Source organism: Ochlerotatus camptorhynchus, unplaced genomic scaffold, assembly GCF_037179485.1.
Source record: "Ochlerotatus camptorhynchus isolate MF236.1 unplaced genomic scaffold, CSIRO-AGI_Acam_v1.1 ptg000209l, whole genome shotgun sequence".
Lineage (NCBI taxonomy): Eukaryota > Metazoa > Arthropoda > Insecta > Diptera > Culicidae > Ochlerotatus > Ochlerotatus camptorhynchus.
Window position 1 is genome coordinate 1682976 of NW_027040699.1, and position 18219 is coordinate 1701194.

At 39.0% G+C, this 18219-nt stretch overlaps 1 protein-coding gene across 2 annotated transcripts in view; it reads left to right on the forward strand.

The window, feature by feature from the left end:
* The first annotated feature begins 623 nt into the window (after positions 1-623).
* MAPk-Ak2 (MAP kinase-activated protein kinase 2) overlaps positions 624-18219 on the forward strand; it is a 46412-nt gene continuing 28816 nt past the window's right edge. For both annotated transcript variants that reach the window (XR_010517731.1, XM_065224297.1), the window contains exons 1-2: positions 624-835; positions 2978-3403. Coding sequence is in view for 1 of the 2 variants with exons in the window: in XM_065224297.1 (XP_065080369.1) it covers positions 3197-3403 (207 nt within the window). In the remaining variant the exon portion in view is untranslated. The remainder of the gene's footprint in view (positions 836-2977; positions 3404-18219) is intronic.

An 18219-nucleotide genomic window follows, 5' to 3' on the forward strand; every position in this document is an offset into this window, starting at 1 on the left:
TTTAACATATCCGCCATTTTAAGAAAATCGAAGTTGAAGTTCCATCAGTATCCATCATTTCAAACTGTACATGGGACCATTTTTGACCTGATTATCTTAAGTAAATTTGGATGGGTGTTTGTGTATCACATACAATGTTAGAAGAGAAATAGGTTGTATCGATCAACTCGATTTGTTTGCATTTGTTACTTAGGACATTTTTAAAAGTTACGCGAGAAATCAGCTTTGCGTGACGTTTTTCTTTATGGTCCGTCGTCGTCAGGGTGGCCAGACCTACCGATTTATCGGTAGTCCTACCGATTTTCGGGGTGCCTACCGATTCACAGACGAAAGGTTCAAAACTACCGATATTTCACTTTTCCTACCGAGAATCACAGATTTTTAGATTATAAATAGAAAAATTGATTTCGACACAGTTAAATCAGAAGATCTGAAGGACAGTGTATTGTTCTGGAGCACAGAGTATTCCCCCCCCCCCCCGCTCATAAAAGTGTCAATTATCGGGAAATCCTTCTTAAGTCGACCTACCGATAACTACCGATAAAAGTTTTGAGAAGCTACCGATAATGAAAAAAATAATCTGGCCACTCTGGTCGTCGTCCCCATCCAGACCAGATTCAGCCATCAGGCCAAAGTGGTCACAGTCGGAGTTAGAAGTTGTCGCATCTCGCGCGTGTCGTCCATTATTGTCGTTTAAAGTTCTGCCGAAAAGGAAAGCAGTTTCCTGTTCCGTGAGCGTTCTCTTCCAGTGTTAAGTTTCTAAAGTTCCGGTTTTGTGTCTTCGTTAGTGCGAGGTGCTAAAAGTTTTTTTTTTTTGCTTGGCTACCTGTATGAAGTAAGTAGGTAGTGATAATTTCTTTCCTCATCGGATGACGAAATCGAAGCTCCTCGTCCGAAGTGTTTGCCACACAGAACACAACGAGACGTCAAAGAGAGCAAAAGGGTTGTGACGCGTATCACGAGTGAGTTGAAACAAGCAGATCACGCGTAAAAAGTTAAACGTGTGTGTTCGGTTAATGAGGGATGACCATCCATCAATAGAAGTACGTTTAGGCTTAGGAGATGGTTCCAAATTTACTATCAGGTGATCGACCTACCCTTGTGTTAGATACCGAAGAGAATACTGGAATTAGCCGGATTAGAATTTCACAACCGCTGTAAGGAGATCGGTGTTGCCCTTTTTATAACGGCACGAGAAAGGCGGAGTGATCTAGAAAAAAATGAAGCTTTCCGGATGTAATTGTTCAGTGATGCATGACTCATAACGCACATAACATATTGTTTATCTCAGAATTATCTTCTGCGTCTTTCTTTTTTGCATAAAATATACAAGGGCTTGGTCCTTTTAACAATTTGCTGCCAGTCATGTTTACCCGGTAAAGCAAGGTTCACATCAGTAATTACAGGTTTCTAGTCATACATTCCGCATCTCCCAAACCGTGTGTGTACATTAGGGTGGGTCAAGTTTGTATTACGGATCAGAACCCCCTGCTCGTTTGATCGGTATTGAGGTCCCCAACTGTGTCAAATTTGAAAGAATTTTGTTACGGGCTAGATTTTTCGAAGAACTTTAAAGTTTGCATGGGAAATGCAACAAAACTATTCAATTACTTGTTAAATATTCAAAAATTACTAAAAGTCCCAAACCTGGGTTGTGAAAACTGCAAAACAATTTCGTCGAAGATCGTAAATCGATTTGACTTCTGTAGGAAAAGATATTATTTTTCAATTTTAGGCAGTGTGTTTCGCGTATACCAGGCGTAATATTATATGAGCTTGTAGGCGCGGAGCACTTGGCCTAAAGTTAAAGATTAATAACTTTTTGCACAATCAATTTGTTATCTTCGACGATGTTGTTTTACATACTTCCCTCAATCTAAGTCTCGGATTTCGTAAACATCAAGTAATTTCTTATTTTATGTCAAGCATATGCATAAGCGGCGCCGGTATGGGCCTGTTCATTAACTACGTAGACAGCTTTTTTTTTTTTTTTCTTGCCCTTCTCATCCGGCCTCCTTGCGTAGACAGTTGTCCATACTTTTTTTAAATTTGTATGGGTCGTGGATAACTGCCAACCACCCCCTAAACTGTCTGCGTAGTTTATGAACAGCCCTTATTGTAGTGGTAAGCGTGATTGCCTCTTACCCCAGTACCCCTCTTCAATCCCAGTCGGCACCGCCTGTATTTTGTGAGGCATCAAGGAAGTTAAGCCGGTCCATGAGTTGATGGGTCGATAGGCAGGGTCCAGGGGTGGGTGCTGCATTCCTGGCGTCGGTAGCATTGGTACTCAGTACGGAAAACAAATCAAGGAAAAAAAAAAGCAAATTAATAGTTTTGTTCCGTTTCCCATACAAAATTTAAAGTTCTTCCGCAAATCCCGATCATAACCAAATTCGTTCAAATTTGGCACATTTGTTTGAGCAGAGGGTTGTAAACTTGACGCACCCTAGTGTACATGTATGAACGCAAGGTATTTTTTATTATTTGCGTTGATGACACAATTGATTGACTGAGGAAGGAATCCATTGAGACCCGCACAACCGAACGGAACAGAAGAGAGAGCGCTAGCTCTGAAAGATAGTGGCGAGCTTGGGTCGAGAATCGCAACACACAGTGCTTTGCTCAGCGAAGTTAGTGACAATCGCAGATTTCAAGCGAACAAGGGTAGTGATTATGTGTGAAAAAATGACAGGCCGTATGCTCTGCTAGGATAGTGTGTGCAGTCGGAGAAGCCATCTGGTCGATACGTGTGCGTTTTTATCTGAGAATCCCATCTGAAACGAATGCGGTATTATATAATTGAACTCCCGACATCAGGCACCGATATGGCCTCGCCAGAGTTTCGCAGATAAAAAATCGTGTCACGCGTCGATATTGTGTTGTACCATATGAGCATTTCTACGAAAACTACATATTGGGGAAAAACAACATCGATTTCAATCACATTCTCAGAAAGGCTTCGTTTTATTTTTCCCAGGCAAAGTTTGGCAGTATACAAGCAATAGGCTGAACATCATCAACCTTTGAAGTGCAGTGAAAACAGAATACAAAAAGTGCTTGTGAATGAAAAACGAAGAATACCGTCAAAACGGATCAAAGCAATAGCAATAATACCACCAGCAACAACAATAGTGGTAGCAGCAGTGCCAGCAGCAAACGCAGTGGAGGTGGCGAAAGTCGCAAGCGAAAGTTAGCCATGTACAAGATGCCCGAAATCAAGTCGATTCCGATGCAACCCCAGCAACAGCTGCCTCAAGGTGGAGGGGGTCCAAACGGGCGCCAGCCCAAGGCCACCCCCATTACGGACGACTACGAAATCTCCAACACTGTGCTGGGACTGGGAATCAACGGGAAGGTAGTTCAGTGTACTGCTAAAAAGACAAGCAACAAATATGCGCTGAAGGTGAGTACCTCTACGTACAGATCAGCATTGGAATTTCGAATTGTTTTTTTGAAAGATAAACGATTGAATCATCATCATCTGATAAATAGAAATAAGCAGTTTGTGACACTGCCTACGCAAACGTGCCTTTATTTCCTTTATTGAGTCATGATGCATCCGGCGGCGAGGTGGGTAATTCAAGCTCGCTGATGGACGGTATCAGAGATCAGAGTGGACCTGGGGCGATGAGATAATTGAAAATCGAGCTGGTACAGCCGTGGCGGTACCTACATATATAGCTTTTGTAGGTGGTTCGCTATCATAAAGCAGATTTTGAATGGTGCAATTTGTTCGCCGACATATCAATCACTTTGATGGGTGTAGGCTGCTCTAAGAAATGTTCGCTGTTATTTAATGAAGTAACCTAATTTGTTAAATTCGTAGTAACAAAATATTTCGCACAACAAGCTCTTTTCATACATTCTTAATTCAGCTTCTTCAGCCATTCGTAACAGTCGCTCAACATTTTTGTTTATTTTTGTTTGCTTGGCTGACACTTTCATCATCGCTCCCGGTCATTCATTCCAATCAGCCAAGTGACATTGCACTTTTGATCGCCCTGTGATAGCGAGGGATCATCAACTATCAAAACGTTGATTTTCAGCTATTTTCTACTCAATATTGTGAAGAATAATAATTGGAAGTAAATGTCATAAAATGGGGTTTCTTAGCTTTTTATTTGACGATTCTTACAACTTTCAATAGATATTGCCCAGTTAATTTCAAGAGATTTTTTTTTGAAAAAAAAAACGCTCCTAAAATGTTGGAAAATTATCTGAACTTGAAAAAAACGAATGGACTTAAGTAATATTTTTTTTAAGTACATCTTTAATGTTGAGCATGAGCATGATTGACCACCCACGGTTGCTACTCTGTTATTGCCAGACCAGCTGTAATTACACAGAGGAACCAATAGACGATGCTTGGGACTAGCAATCATCCTCAATGTGTAAAAACTGGTGATCTCAAACTAGGCAATACCAGCGCCGGCCGCGCCCGAACGCAGGTCAAGAAAGGAAGGGGTAGGAATGTGTTGACGTGACACTCGCTTTGATGGAATTCGAGAACACCTCTGCACTTCCACGAGGAATCACTGGGATATTGGGTAATAGGGTTGGGTTTGCAGCAGGGTTCGTTTTGGTAAACGATAAGCTGAATTGATGTCCTAACAATCATATAACGCGAAGGAGCTTGGGATTGAACCCACGGTCTTCTGCTAAGTAAGCAAAAACGTTTGCCACTAGGCATACGAGCTCATTTTTAATCATCGAGTTGCTGTTATTACCATGTAGTCATGTTAACAAATAAAACGATTGACGAATCTTGAATGTGGATGGGCTTGAGATTAGACTCATGATGTTCTGCTCAGTAAGCAAAACCTGTTGCTCTAAGGCCACCGAGCCCCTTATATCACATTAGTAAGCAAGCCACTGCAACCGACGATCTTTGAAATCCTAAAACTAAAAGCTACGAAAGAGGCCTTCATCAAGATCCACTTTCACGCGAAGTTCAATGTTTCGATTTTCTCTTTACGCATGGTTCAGGCAATCATAACAAGCTATGACCGACGTGACGATTGTTTAAGACCTGGTTAAACAAGCTATTCAAATGAAATTACGTTCTCGAATTTCACTTGGCATGTAATGAACAACAGTAACGGTAACTAACGGTACTGCCTACGACTACGACGGCGATTACGACAGCGACTACGACAACGACAACAGCGAATTTGTAACTTACCATCTGTCTAGCATAAACACTTCTGCCCGGCACTTCCACTGGTTCTTCATGTCCGCTATCTGTCACTGTTTGCAAAATGTCCAATAGCAATTACCTTTACCTGTATTGCCATGGTCATCTGGGAGGAGGGTCGCATCTAGTGCTTTCCCCAGGAACCGTTCACGGCCACCAGCTACCGCCGTCCAGTCTTGGGCGTATCCAGCGAGACATCCTTCAGCTTACTCACAATCTCCGCTAGTTAAAAAAAAACACACCCGTGCAAAGAAACGGATCCAACAAACGTCACTCTCGCGAAAGCACACCCGTCGTCGTCGAACGGCAAAAAAAGGAATCGGTGGGCAATTCTGTGATACGGATTTCCACAATCAACCGGGAATGCACGAATTTCACCACACCCAACTGCGAAACACGTTCAGAAGCACTTTTGGTACACTTTCGTTCGAAAACACTTAATTTTTTTCAAAAATAGTTGCGAGTGAACCAACATCATCACCGCGTAAATAAACTAAAATAAGAATTATCACTCGCGATTCCACAAATTTCTGGACCGGGAGAAAAAAATCAAACAACGCAGATAGCATCAAATCTTCTGTTGCTTGCAAACATGATGAAACAATATTTTTTCTTGTTATGTACATTTTTAATGTTTATTAAAAACTAGAGAAACATCCTGTCATATAAGAAACCAATGACAATTTATAAAGCTGCTGAAGGAATATCAACTGAAAATGACAACTGATAGGCCTTTTTTTCTGATTCAGAAATCTTATAACAGTTTTGACATTTTGAGCTAGTCTAACATTTTTCGAATATTTGCTCTAGAGTATTTTGTTAGACTTAAATCAAATGGATAGTTAAAGTAGGCTTCAAGCATTACGCCTGCAACAGATTTTTTTGTAAAATATGTTCAATAAGTTGATTTTTAAGCGGGTACCCACATTTCCCCATTGACCATATTGTCCCACTTTCCTCTCAGTGAAATTAGAAAGTTAGTTTTTGAATTTCAAATAGGGGAAAAGTTGGCTTCGGCAATACCTTAACCTATTATCGTCAGGGGGGTAAACAACGTCCTTGAGAGCTCAATTTTGGCATGTGGATTCATTGTGTTTCAGAGCAACTATTGGCCAAATTTGAGTGCTCTAGGACTTTGTTTACCCCCCTGACGATAATAGGTTAAGGTATTGCCGAAGTCAACTTTTCCCCTACTTTCTGGGTCACCCTAATGTTTAGAACCTCCAAAATAAGGAACTGTTTAAACACAAAGCAAAGGCACCAAACGTCTTACTAATAAAACAAAAGTTCTAGGGCTACTTTCCTGCTAAATTCCCACCCTAGGCCACTGTACAATGTTAGGCTACATTTCTTTAAAATAACGATCTCTAAAATACTTTCTGAATGATTTTATTGAAGCTTCAGACATAATCACCCAATTATACTATTCAAAATTGGGCCATGCTGAGAATTTTGTTCGAAGAAAAAAAAAATTGCGAGTCCTTAATTTAATTGTATTTGAAGAACTCAGAAGCTGGCTTTAGGGTCGGCACGTCATAGCTGCTATCCGAGCTACTATCAGGGTCTAGAAGAGGTGCCGAACAAGGTTCCAGCCCAAGTAACATTGAAAGCTTTATAGAGGCTTTTTAGCATTCTACAAGTCTGCATCTTCGGCTATAGAACCCGCATACAACCAAAATTGTTACTAGAGAGGCAAGATTCCAATAGTAATTCAGGGCCAAAATCAAATAGAGTCCAGGCAAGATTCTGAGCGGGATTCAGAAAAAATTGGCGAGGTTTCGGACGAAAATCCGGAAGCTGTGAGTGATGATTTTTTTTTCAAGCCGCTCAGGGGCTGTTTATTAACTACGTAGACAGTTGAGGGGGCCACGGCAAAAAAACCTAAAGACCTAAAAATTAATCCTATTTCACGACTTTCCATTTTCTGGATGATTTTATAAGCTTGACATATAGTTAATAGTGTAATCTATCATCATGCATCACTAAAAACTAAAAAAAAACACATCTAAATCTAAATCTCAATTCTAGCGAATAAATCTTCGGAAAATCATCTTTCATTTCTCGCATCTACTTGCATCGCGCATCATCTTTTTGCAGGAAATCTTCAAAATCGTGATAAATCTTCTTTCTATCTACTCAGCGTACGCGCAGTTAGCCACAGAAAAACACAATATTTCCTGCATCGTAGATAGAGTCGTCCCCCTCGATACGCTCTGATAATTTCTTACATGTTGTTACCCCCCGAATCTTCCATTCTTTGAACTGCCAACACTGGTGATACGCCGTGGAAATACACCCTCGGGATTTTTTGTTTGTTGTTCCGCCTTGGTTCTTCGTTCGCAAATTTTGTGAGAGTGGAATTACGCCCGGAGATTTTTTGGTCTTCTTATTGTTCGTTGTTTACACGTGAAATATCAATCGGATACATCGGGCGTGACTAGATACAACAGAATCAGTACGTTTGGCATATTAAAACAATATAATTCGTAGTTCTGGTGCAAGGCGTAACAACCAGATGCATCATAGAGTTGAAAGTTGGAAATACGTTATGTCAGAAGAAACGCTTTTGGAAGATTTGAAGTGATATTTTCTTCTACTTTTTCGTGTTTATCGAGTAGTTTGTGAACTGTTCTCTCTGGTTTACATCTCACTGCAGTCTGAAAAATTATCGAGAAAATCTACCATAGAAAAAATTGTAAACAGTACCACTGAACTGTCATCAGATTGAGGTTAACCCCGACGGTGCAAAACTTTATAGGGGGACTTTTATGAAGAGAGGAAGAGGAAGTTTGCCATTTATGGCACTACCCGAGCAGGAGAAAATAACTAATGAATACCTAATTCTGACCTGATATCAAAATTTGGTATTGATCAGCATGGCATAAGAGGTAAAATACCAAAGAATAATACCAAAAAATTACATGCAAAATACTTTGCAAATAACAAAAATTGATATTTTGATACCAAAAGAATACCTGTGTGGTATTGTTTTGGTATTGCATTATCATAATTTGGTATTGGAATGGTATTGTGGGAACATTTTCTTGGTATAATTTTTTGGTATTTTACCTCTTATGTCAGGCTCATCCATACCAATTAAGGGTATCGAGATATTTGTTCCTGCTCGGGTAGTGCTCCCCTAATTTACTATACAGCCTAAATCATGGTCAAAATAAGTTTTCCAAATTTTTCAACGTAGGCATGCAGAACAGAATTAAGACTAACGTTCTGTGGAGGTTGTTTGAATTTAATAATAATTTTGAGCTTTTAGGCCATATGCCAATTAGAGGACCACTAGTGTCATAACTGGTACACTTCCCTTAAATACTTAAATGCTCTCTTGGAAGACTTGATTAGTACAAGCCAGTGGTGGGTTCGAATTTTGGTACAGTCGAGGGAATTTTCTCGTCTTTACTTTACTTAAGTAAGTATTCTAGAAAGTTGCTTGTTTTGGTAAATGAAAAAACTCGAACATAGTATGCCATGAAAAAATCAAATAAAAATGTTATGGTTGAAAAAACGATTTGAAGGGACCTTCCTTAAAAAATACTTCATATTTCAATGATAACGATGATTTAAACAATTCTCGATGAACATTTCAAATGGTCCTATCTGCTTTGATCGATTCTCTTCATCGACTTTCTCTTTCGTTAATAACTCAGCTGCAAAACCTTTCCCTGTTGTATTTGACGTTTTGGACGCTAGATAAGAACCTCCTTTATTAAACTATGCGGAAGAATTAGCGCGAAATCTGTTTGCATAGCAGTGGTTATGAAAAGAGAAAGTCGATGAAGAGAATCAATCAAAGCAGATAGGACCATTTGAAATGTTCATCGAGAATTGATGTTTTCAGCAAAGTTTGTGGAAATGTTAAGATCTACAACTTTGTGGAACATTTTATTTTTCTAAACCACATAGAAAAAAGTTAGAAATTTTATTTTTTGTCTTAAGGGATTTAAATTATGGACGACCCCTTCATTAGATGCGCCTTTTCTCAAATCTAAACTTGCTTGAAGACATCAACTTGATTAAACTGCATCTTTATGCACTTTTTTTTATTTTTTACCTGAAAAACACCCTCCTGGACCACTGTGCAGTGGTGGGTTCGAATTCTGGTACAGTCGAGGGAATTTTCTCGTCTTTACTTTACTTTAAGTACAGTGGCGACCGGTAACCTCACTTTTTACCTGTGCACCAACTTTCAATACCAGATTTAATGCCATATTCATACTCGAATCGGTTGAAAAATACATTTAATTTTCTAGTTTACTCGATATCTATCCATTGCAAGCAATATTTTGATAATTGTTTATGTTTTGAGAGTTGGTGCACAGGAAGATTGAGGTTAATGAAACCCCACTGCTTAAGTATCCTGGTCACCTTTAGCGCCCTTTGCCATCGTGAATGACTTCCATCCTGGGTGGCTCCATCTCGTCTTTACTGGGCAGGCTTTTAAATTTGGGACGTTATAGCCAATAAAAAAAAAAGATTGCATTGTTATTACATTGGTATTTTCATTTTACTTCCATTTCGTACGCTGCACAGAGGAGTAACTTAGCCAAAAACCTGGTCACAATTATGTACTGCTGTTTTGAGTGATATTAGGCATGGAAACAATGCAAAAAGTAGTTATTATTTAGAGTTGGTTGGAAATGCTATCTAACATGAAGCTTTAGTGTGTAGATTTGAAGACATACTTAAAATCTCCGCGTACATCGTACGGGTTAGACAAAGAGTGTGCGTTTGACTTGCACTGTCGCATTAATGGCCCTTCGCTCATTTACAACTTCTATTAAATTTTCATACTGCCGTACTCTAACGGAACTATCTACCTACCCTCTTCTAAGACCATTATCTATAGTTGAAGATGCTAATTTCAAATAACAGACTAAAGTGGTCATTTTTATACGATAGATGGAGGAGATGAAAGTCTAGAGTTGATAGTTCCGTTAGATTACGGCAGTGTGAAAATTGCATATAGATAGTAGATAGCGAGCTAGGACAACTTCTAAGGAAGGTACAAATCGGTTTTTTCATCTCTCTTTACCAAACTCTTTGGAGAGGAATGGTGAGGGGTGTCCTCTAACGGAACTATCAACTCTAGACTTTCATCTCCTCCATCTATCGTATAAAAATGACCACTTTAGTCTGTTATTTGAAATTAGCATCTTCAACTATAGATAATGGTCTTAGAAGAGTCTGTTATGTAACAAGTGTAAGCGTTGCGTCCAAGATTGGTGAGATTAATCGCGTGTAGTTTTCGTATATTTAGTTATTAAATTCCAAGAAAAGTTTAAATGTTCGTAAAAGGTAAAACGTCCCAGAATCCTCACGAACGCAGCCAAGGAGACACTTTCGTATAAACTGTAGAACAATGCCACTAGTCACCACCAGAGCACGCTGTGTGCAGTCATGAATGGACGTCCATAGGGGTGGCGTAATCGGGCCATTGCGTGGAGAATTCGTGGCACGTACGACGGTTCAACGGTCTCGGTTCGGGGTCATCGTCCACCAAGAGGCACAATGATAAGCCTGGTGATCATTATAGACTACGGTCACATAGCGAAAGTCAAAGCTAAAAATTAATAGTTTGAAGGTGAAAACTAAAGCTAAAGTGCTAAAGTGAGCTAAGTTGGAAGTTTGAAGAAGTTGTAGAGGAAGTTGCCACATACCATTGGACAGCCAGGACCTCGCGGTTTTACCGTAACATTTGTGAACTCCACGTATTTTTCCGGAGTCGACCACGCCAATCGCCGGTAGTGTGACCGAATCGCAGTTCGAGAATCTGATCCCTCAGCTACAGTGTGCGCCACCAATCCAGGCAAGTCAACTTACCCTTGTGGTTCGTTGAAACCTCGAGTCCGTCACCATACTCGAGGGGCGTACGGGACAGGTAGAGGCGTCCACCCCTGGCCCAAGAAGGTGATACGGTACCAGAGGAAGGAGAGGAATGACGACGACGGCAGTGGCAGGTGAAGGGGCCCCGAAGACAAAAGAAGAGTAGTGCTAGCACAAGGTAGGAGTAGACATCTAAGGAAGTGGGAGACCGTCCGTGAAGTGAGTGTCGTCAAAACGAATAAAGTGGGAGTTTGTCTTAAGTGAACTTTAAACTTTTTCTTGGAATTTAATAACTAAATATACGAAAACTACACGCGATAAATCTCACCAATCTTGGACGCAACGCTTACACTTGTTACACTCATTTGAAATTAGCATCTTCAACTATGTAAATCGTTGACTTCACGCAGAAATAATACTAAACATATAGTCAAAGTACCATTATCTAGCTAATAAATTATCACACTAAAGCTTCATGTTAGATAGCATTTCCAACCAACTCTGAAAATAGCAAACTTCGCGTATGAAGTAACATAAAAACACTTTGAAACGACGTTATTATTTAGTTCAGTGCTAGGGAAATACGGTGATGTAAAGCGTGTAGAACGGGAGATATTTCCAGCTGCCTTGAGCCTCGATATGTTGACTGGTGTACGGGGAATTTACATGGATGTAAAAAAGTAGATTGCAAACTCACTCGCTGCATTTCTTCAATCGGAAGAGGAATATATCCTACCAAGGGAACACAAACTTATGTTTTCTTTGGAAGATGGAGGGACATCGAATGAACTCCTGTCCCAAATGGAAGGATCGGAAGCAGTCAGTACAGCAACAACAGGAAGAGGAAACCGAACAGTGAATGGAGGTGCATCGTCAATGGACAACGATAAAGGCACAGAGGAAACGGTTGAAGTGCTATAAGAAGAAAAAAATCAGCGGAGATGGATGTGACGTCCAGCAAGCGGAAGCAAGCACTGGTGAGAAACAGCAGCCGCCTGTTTTCAAGAGAAAGAATGATGCGTGTTACTACTACAAATTTGAGATAGTGGAACATACCGAGAAGGAGCGGATAAAGGACGAAGACGAGGCCAAGCGGTGGGTGCTTCTTCTTCTTCTTCGCATTTCAAGCTTATTGCATATCGCATATTAGCTTATTGCGTGCTCTCAACTTAGTGTTCTACAGATGCACTTCCACAGTTATTAATTGAGAGCTTTCGATGCCTGTACCATTTTTGCATTGGTATAATTGTGTGGCAAGTCCAATCATACTTCTATGCCCAGGGAAGTCGAGAAATTTTTCAACCCGAAAAATTCCTAGACCGGACCGGGAATTGAACCCAGCCACCCAGCATGGTCTTGCTTTGTAGCTGCGCCTTTACCGACTGAGCTAAGGGAGGCCCTTCTGAAAGAAAAACAATTGGAAGAAGTAAGGGAGTTGATGGCACGCCTGAAAGCGGAAGCTAAGCTCATGTCGCCTCACAGGAAGAGTAAATTGAACTCATAAACATTGTCCCTCATTAAAATGGTTATTAAAAAATACTGTTTTTGGGCTCCGTGGAGTCCTTTGGACATTTGAGCCTTACAAATAAACTAATTGGAATTTTGTTTTAATTTTGAGACCATTATCCATCATCTAGTTGGAATCCCAAAATTTTGAAACATCGCTTAGAGTATTTCAATCGTTGCCACTTTGTGCAGCATATATTTGAATATATGTACAACAAAAATAAAATTACATAGGGGAATTTACGTATTCTCGGCAACCTAAGCAGCGATCATCTTTCTATAGCATTTTTCTCTAAAGAACGCACACATATGCAGTATTGGTTCGTTTACAATATTTTGCTGCCAGTTGCTTTAACAATTTCAGTCAAAGGAATTGTCAAAAACTGTTTTGAAACGCTTTTACAAAGCGCCAATCTTCTCTAGTGAGAGCGACTATTGTAGGCAACAGCTTTTTATTCGGCAACCTTTCTATTTGGGCTGCGTATTAAACAACTCAAGACCAACAATTGAAATGGCCTTAACTCCATTTTGTAAACAAACCTTGTAAGGCCATTTTCTCGCGAACCGAAACCTTCATTCGCAAACCTAAACCACAATCGGGAAGAAGAGAATTTTCCCTACCTGTTCATTATGTTGGTTTACCTTTCCGGACTTCGGTTCGCGAGAAAATGGCCTTACAAGGTTTGTTTACTAAATGGAGTTAAGGCCATTTCAATTGTTGGTCTTGAACTGTGCTTTCATCGGCAACTCGAAATCGGCAGCATTTTGTAGTGCGTGTGTTTCATTTCAAGAAAACTCTACTAGATTACTTTTTCTCAGTGGTAAAAATATGATCACATTGAAGCTGAAAGTCTACAGAACCATTTGAATGCATTCAACGAAGTGTTTTCATAAGATAATCTAGTGAAATTACCGTATCAATTTGGGTTGCCGAAAAAACCCTGTCATGCCGAAGCCATCATTTCCCCTATAAAATCCCAAAAAAGGTTTTTCTTATTTTGGCCAACTTTTTGTTTTAGGTGTTCCTCTGTGCGCTGATTCTTCGAAAAACAAAATCAAATCGATAAGGCATTTTTAAAAATAATCTTCTGGCCGTTAGGCACATTCTGGTAATAGTACATTTGGTTGTCCCTTATCTCATGCAATACGTTGGCAGATTAGGCTTGCCAACTAGGTTGACAGATATTTTATCTTTACTTTGGGAGCCGTGCAGGATCAGCTGATTCGCTCCAGTAAAGTTTAGGATTATTTTTAGAATAATGATAATTTTAATCATCTAAGTAAAAAGATAAAAGCAAGTATAAGTTTTGCTTTTGTAATTGAACAACCAAAAAATAAATTCACCCAACACGCAACCCAATACAAAGAATTGTCATCTGAACTGCTCGAAGTTCATAGCACATCAATACGCTAACAATTAAACTAATTAAATTCCAATTACATTCGCACCGTTTCGTTCCAGTTCAATGGCAGGCCCGTAGGTCAAACTGTTCGTGACAGTTGATTCAATACGATTAACGTACTGCCTCAGTCTGTGGTAGTCGGTGCTAATGACAGCAACATTTGTAGAGTAAAAAAAAGTCCTATTGACGTAGGCATAAGCTTGTGAACAACCTACACCTAAAAGCGCTGAAGAGAAAAGACAATATGGAAATTTTGCAATGACACATTGCTTGGGGCAGTCAAACTCAAACGAAGCAAAAACCACCACCAGAAGCCAAAAACGTCCTGCTGCGAGCGGTCTTACCGTAAATCGAAGCGGATAATGTGGTATTGTAGGGCCTACACCGAGTAGTACGGTTCCTAATTGGCTTTTAAGTATTCCTAATTAATTATACGTGTAAAGCCGTGCAAATATACTACGTAATTACAGGCTTACTAGTGATGTGTGGTGGCGGAAATTTCTTTCAACTCGAAGGATTATGCCTATCCGCATCACCTTTACCTAGCAGTTGTTGCTTTGGTTGTCCAGCAAAAAGCATTGGGCTACTGATTAAAACTGTCGCCGTTGGCTGCTGCTGGTGATGTTTACCTACCAGCGTGTCTGGTTCTGGTCTGCAGTGACCTACTTTGTTTTATTTTATTCCGATGCATCATGCATTGCGCCCAGTCGAGAGCAACTACACGTTCAAAACGGTTGCATCATTCATAACACTCCCGTGATTTCCTGATGGTTGCTGGCCCAGCTATCTGCAGCACCGGCAGCACCTCCACGCGTTAATATGCCCATTTGCGCACCACCAGATTGTTTACGATATGTTTGTTTTATCATTTTTATTTAGTGTCTGCTGTGCGGTCGACCAGCATAGGGTAACGGAGGTATTTTGGACCGAAAAAATATGATCTTTTAACAATAAATGGTTAATTCATCAGGCCATTATCAAGAGCTTAATGTTTTTGTCAGAACAAACCGTTATATAACACAATTTGATAAACAAATAAGCAGGAAGTATCACAATTACTGAAGACGCTTTTTATTTTATTTTGGACCACAAATAAATCATATTTTGAACCAGGTGGTGAAAATATGTTTTGTAAAAACAATCTTCAGCAAGTTTGTAGCTGAGAAAGTTTCCTACGATAATAGGTGTTGAACTTTCTCTCAGAGCAATATAGAAAAAAGGTAGAAGGCAATGATCAATAAGTTTAGCATAGTAATTCTCATACAAATTTCAAATCTCGCGTCACTTTTCAAATAGACCAGTGTAACATATCCACCATTTTGAGAAAATCGAAGTTGAAGTTCGAAAGAGATGAACTAGCCCCAGGCTAAAAATCTCTATAATAAAGACTAAAAAAAAAAAAAAAAAAAAAGTTGAAGTTCGACAGATTATTATTTAAACTGTTTAGAAACAATACATTTTGCAATACTATTTTTAATGGAGTCAGTGAATAATAACGTTGAAAATTCAGTAGAAACGATAAAATCACAATTTAACTTTGAATTTCATGCTATAACATAGAAAAAACCACATAGGACGTTTTGACAAGTCGCATTGTACATCGGACATGTTACATTGGACGATTTTTCTCACTGACATAATCAATGAGTGTTACATTGGACGTTTTGATCTACATGATACTAGATTCCCTTTCACAGATTTCATAGAAGAATACCTAACTTTAGATTTGCCCCGCCTTTAGAAAACGAGCACCAATCATGTTAGGCAGTCCGAATGACCGAAGTAACAATCATGTACCCTTCATTTCAAACTTTACATCGGACAATTTTTGAGCTAAGATTTTCTCAAATAAATGAAAGTAAATTTGGATGGGTGTTTTTGTATCCCATACAATGATAGAAGAGTAATAGTTTGTATCGCATAGCTCGATTTGTTTACATTTGTTATATTGGTCTATTTGAAAAGTGTCGCGAGAAATGGTTTGTGCACAGTCAGTTTCTAACCAAATGAGTTCAAACTTTAGGAGGCTATTCAGGACTCGATTTGGAACCAATTTGTATTTCAAATTTTGCATCAGTCTAGTACGCATGCAGACATTTTCCGGTCTCATCGAGCTGGTATAAAAGAAAGTTCTTTAAAATTAAGCAAACCAGAACAACTTAATCAGCAGTAAACACAACACTTCAATTATGTTTTAAAAACTGTCATTCAGATATGTGTATAGATGTTTAAAAATTTAGACTTTGTTAACATCCTTACAATAGATACGACTAGTCATAGTATCAGGGTGGCCAGCGAACCAGGAAATAAGTAGGAATTTGAAAAGTAACCTGGAAAACCGGGAATTCGATGGGAGAACCGGAAAAAATCAGTAAACCTTAGCATATGGTCACTTTAATTAGATGTTGTATTTTTTACTTAAAATATTCGTAATCGCAGAAGGTAATAGAGTAATGACCCGATTTTGCCAACCTATCTGCCCATTAGACGTTTATTTTTCAAAAATTTCACATAACCCGTAATTCCAAATCTTTCTCATTTATCTTCAAGACGGATGTTTAAGGTATACTTTGGTGCAATAAGACCACTGAAAAAGCACATGGGGTTCTTAGAACATTGGAAAAACATTAAACAATCGGGTCATTACTTTTGGCCTGAATCCAATTTACTACCAGTAATTTGGTGAACATTTCCTACAACAAAATTAAAGTAACATGTTTTATGTTCTCATGCACAGTTCTCAAACATCCTTAGTTTGAAAACTCCTATTTCATTTAATTATCCCCTAAAAATTTGGATAGTAGGGTTAATTTCCCTAATGTCGGCCTAATTGTTCCTATTATTGGGCCCATACAAAATTAAAAAGGATAGCATTTTTTGACAATGTTTCACTAACAACCAATAGCATTGTCCAGATGACGCATTGTTCTAGGACAAATAGAACAGGAGATATTTATCGATGGGCCGAATCATTAGAGCCATTTCCCCAATTAGTAGTAATTTTAATTTGACTTACAATAAGTGAGATATAACGTTGAGCTATTACCTTTAAGCTTTCTAAGATATAGATCTCATGCATTCTTATATCGAAAGCGACACATCAATAAGACTGTCGAGCCCATAATTCTTGCATACGACCGCTATGAGACAGGCACAGTCGTGTTATCTGCCGCTCAAAGGTCAAGGCTCCAAACGAATTTGATAGGTATGATACCAATCTCAGAAGAAAGGTTTGTGTATTTGCTCATTTTACTATGCGATGCTACCACCTTCGCTGAAGCGCAGAGCTACTGGATATGTCGCATGGATGCTGGAAAAGTTAACAGTCTTAGTGATATGATGTCTTAGTTTATATGGAACGTATTTTTTTCAGTTCTCCTATCAAACGTTTTGCTGTGATTGTTTTTCTTTCATTTTTGAATATCGTCTTACCCGGAAAAAATAACAATAAAATAATATAAAATTTATTGTCAACAATCGATCTTATTGCATCATACAAATAAATTTAAAATATTGTTATTACAATAGATCCACCGACAAACCGACATGACACTTAATTCTCACTTATGCCCGAAAATCGGAAACGGCTGATTTAAATGTGCAGTGATCCGAACTGTCAAAACCATATGATTTTTTAATCTAGATAAAAATAATTTGTCCAGAATAGATCAGACACGAACCAATTCATAACTTTTGCATGCGGGTTCATGGCTTAGCTAAATATTTCCCGCGAACACGGAGCCAGATGTCAGTAGTATGCTTTGGTCAGAAATTTTATTGTTTTTGCTATGGTCGTTCATGTCGGTTTGTCGGTGATAGATCTACAATACGTCCCATATAAAATCTAGATAGAGCTGGAATTAGGGCGAAACAGCTTTTGTAAACAATGACTTCTCTCGATGATTTCTTGAAAGTCATGGCTCTAGCTGGTAAATAGAAATTTCCATCGAGTAGGGGAAGACTTCCCCTACTCGATGGATATGTTGCTTTACGTAGGCGTGCCTTGAATTCCTAGAAATTATCAAGAGAAGTCATTGTTTACAAAGGTCGTTACGCCCTAATTCCAGCTCTATCTAGAAATGAACTTTCAACAATAGAAAAACAATCAAATGAATGGTAAATGACTCAAGTTTGTTCGACAAAAAGGGATTTTTTGTACAGTTAAGATACGTAACAACACCCTTGTTCTATTGTAGATTTCCCCATTTACCATAGATTCTATTGTGGAAACAATAAATTCTATGGTCATTTTATCGTTGTGGACAATACAATTTATTT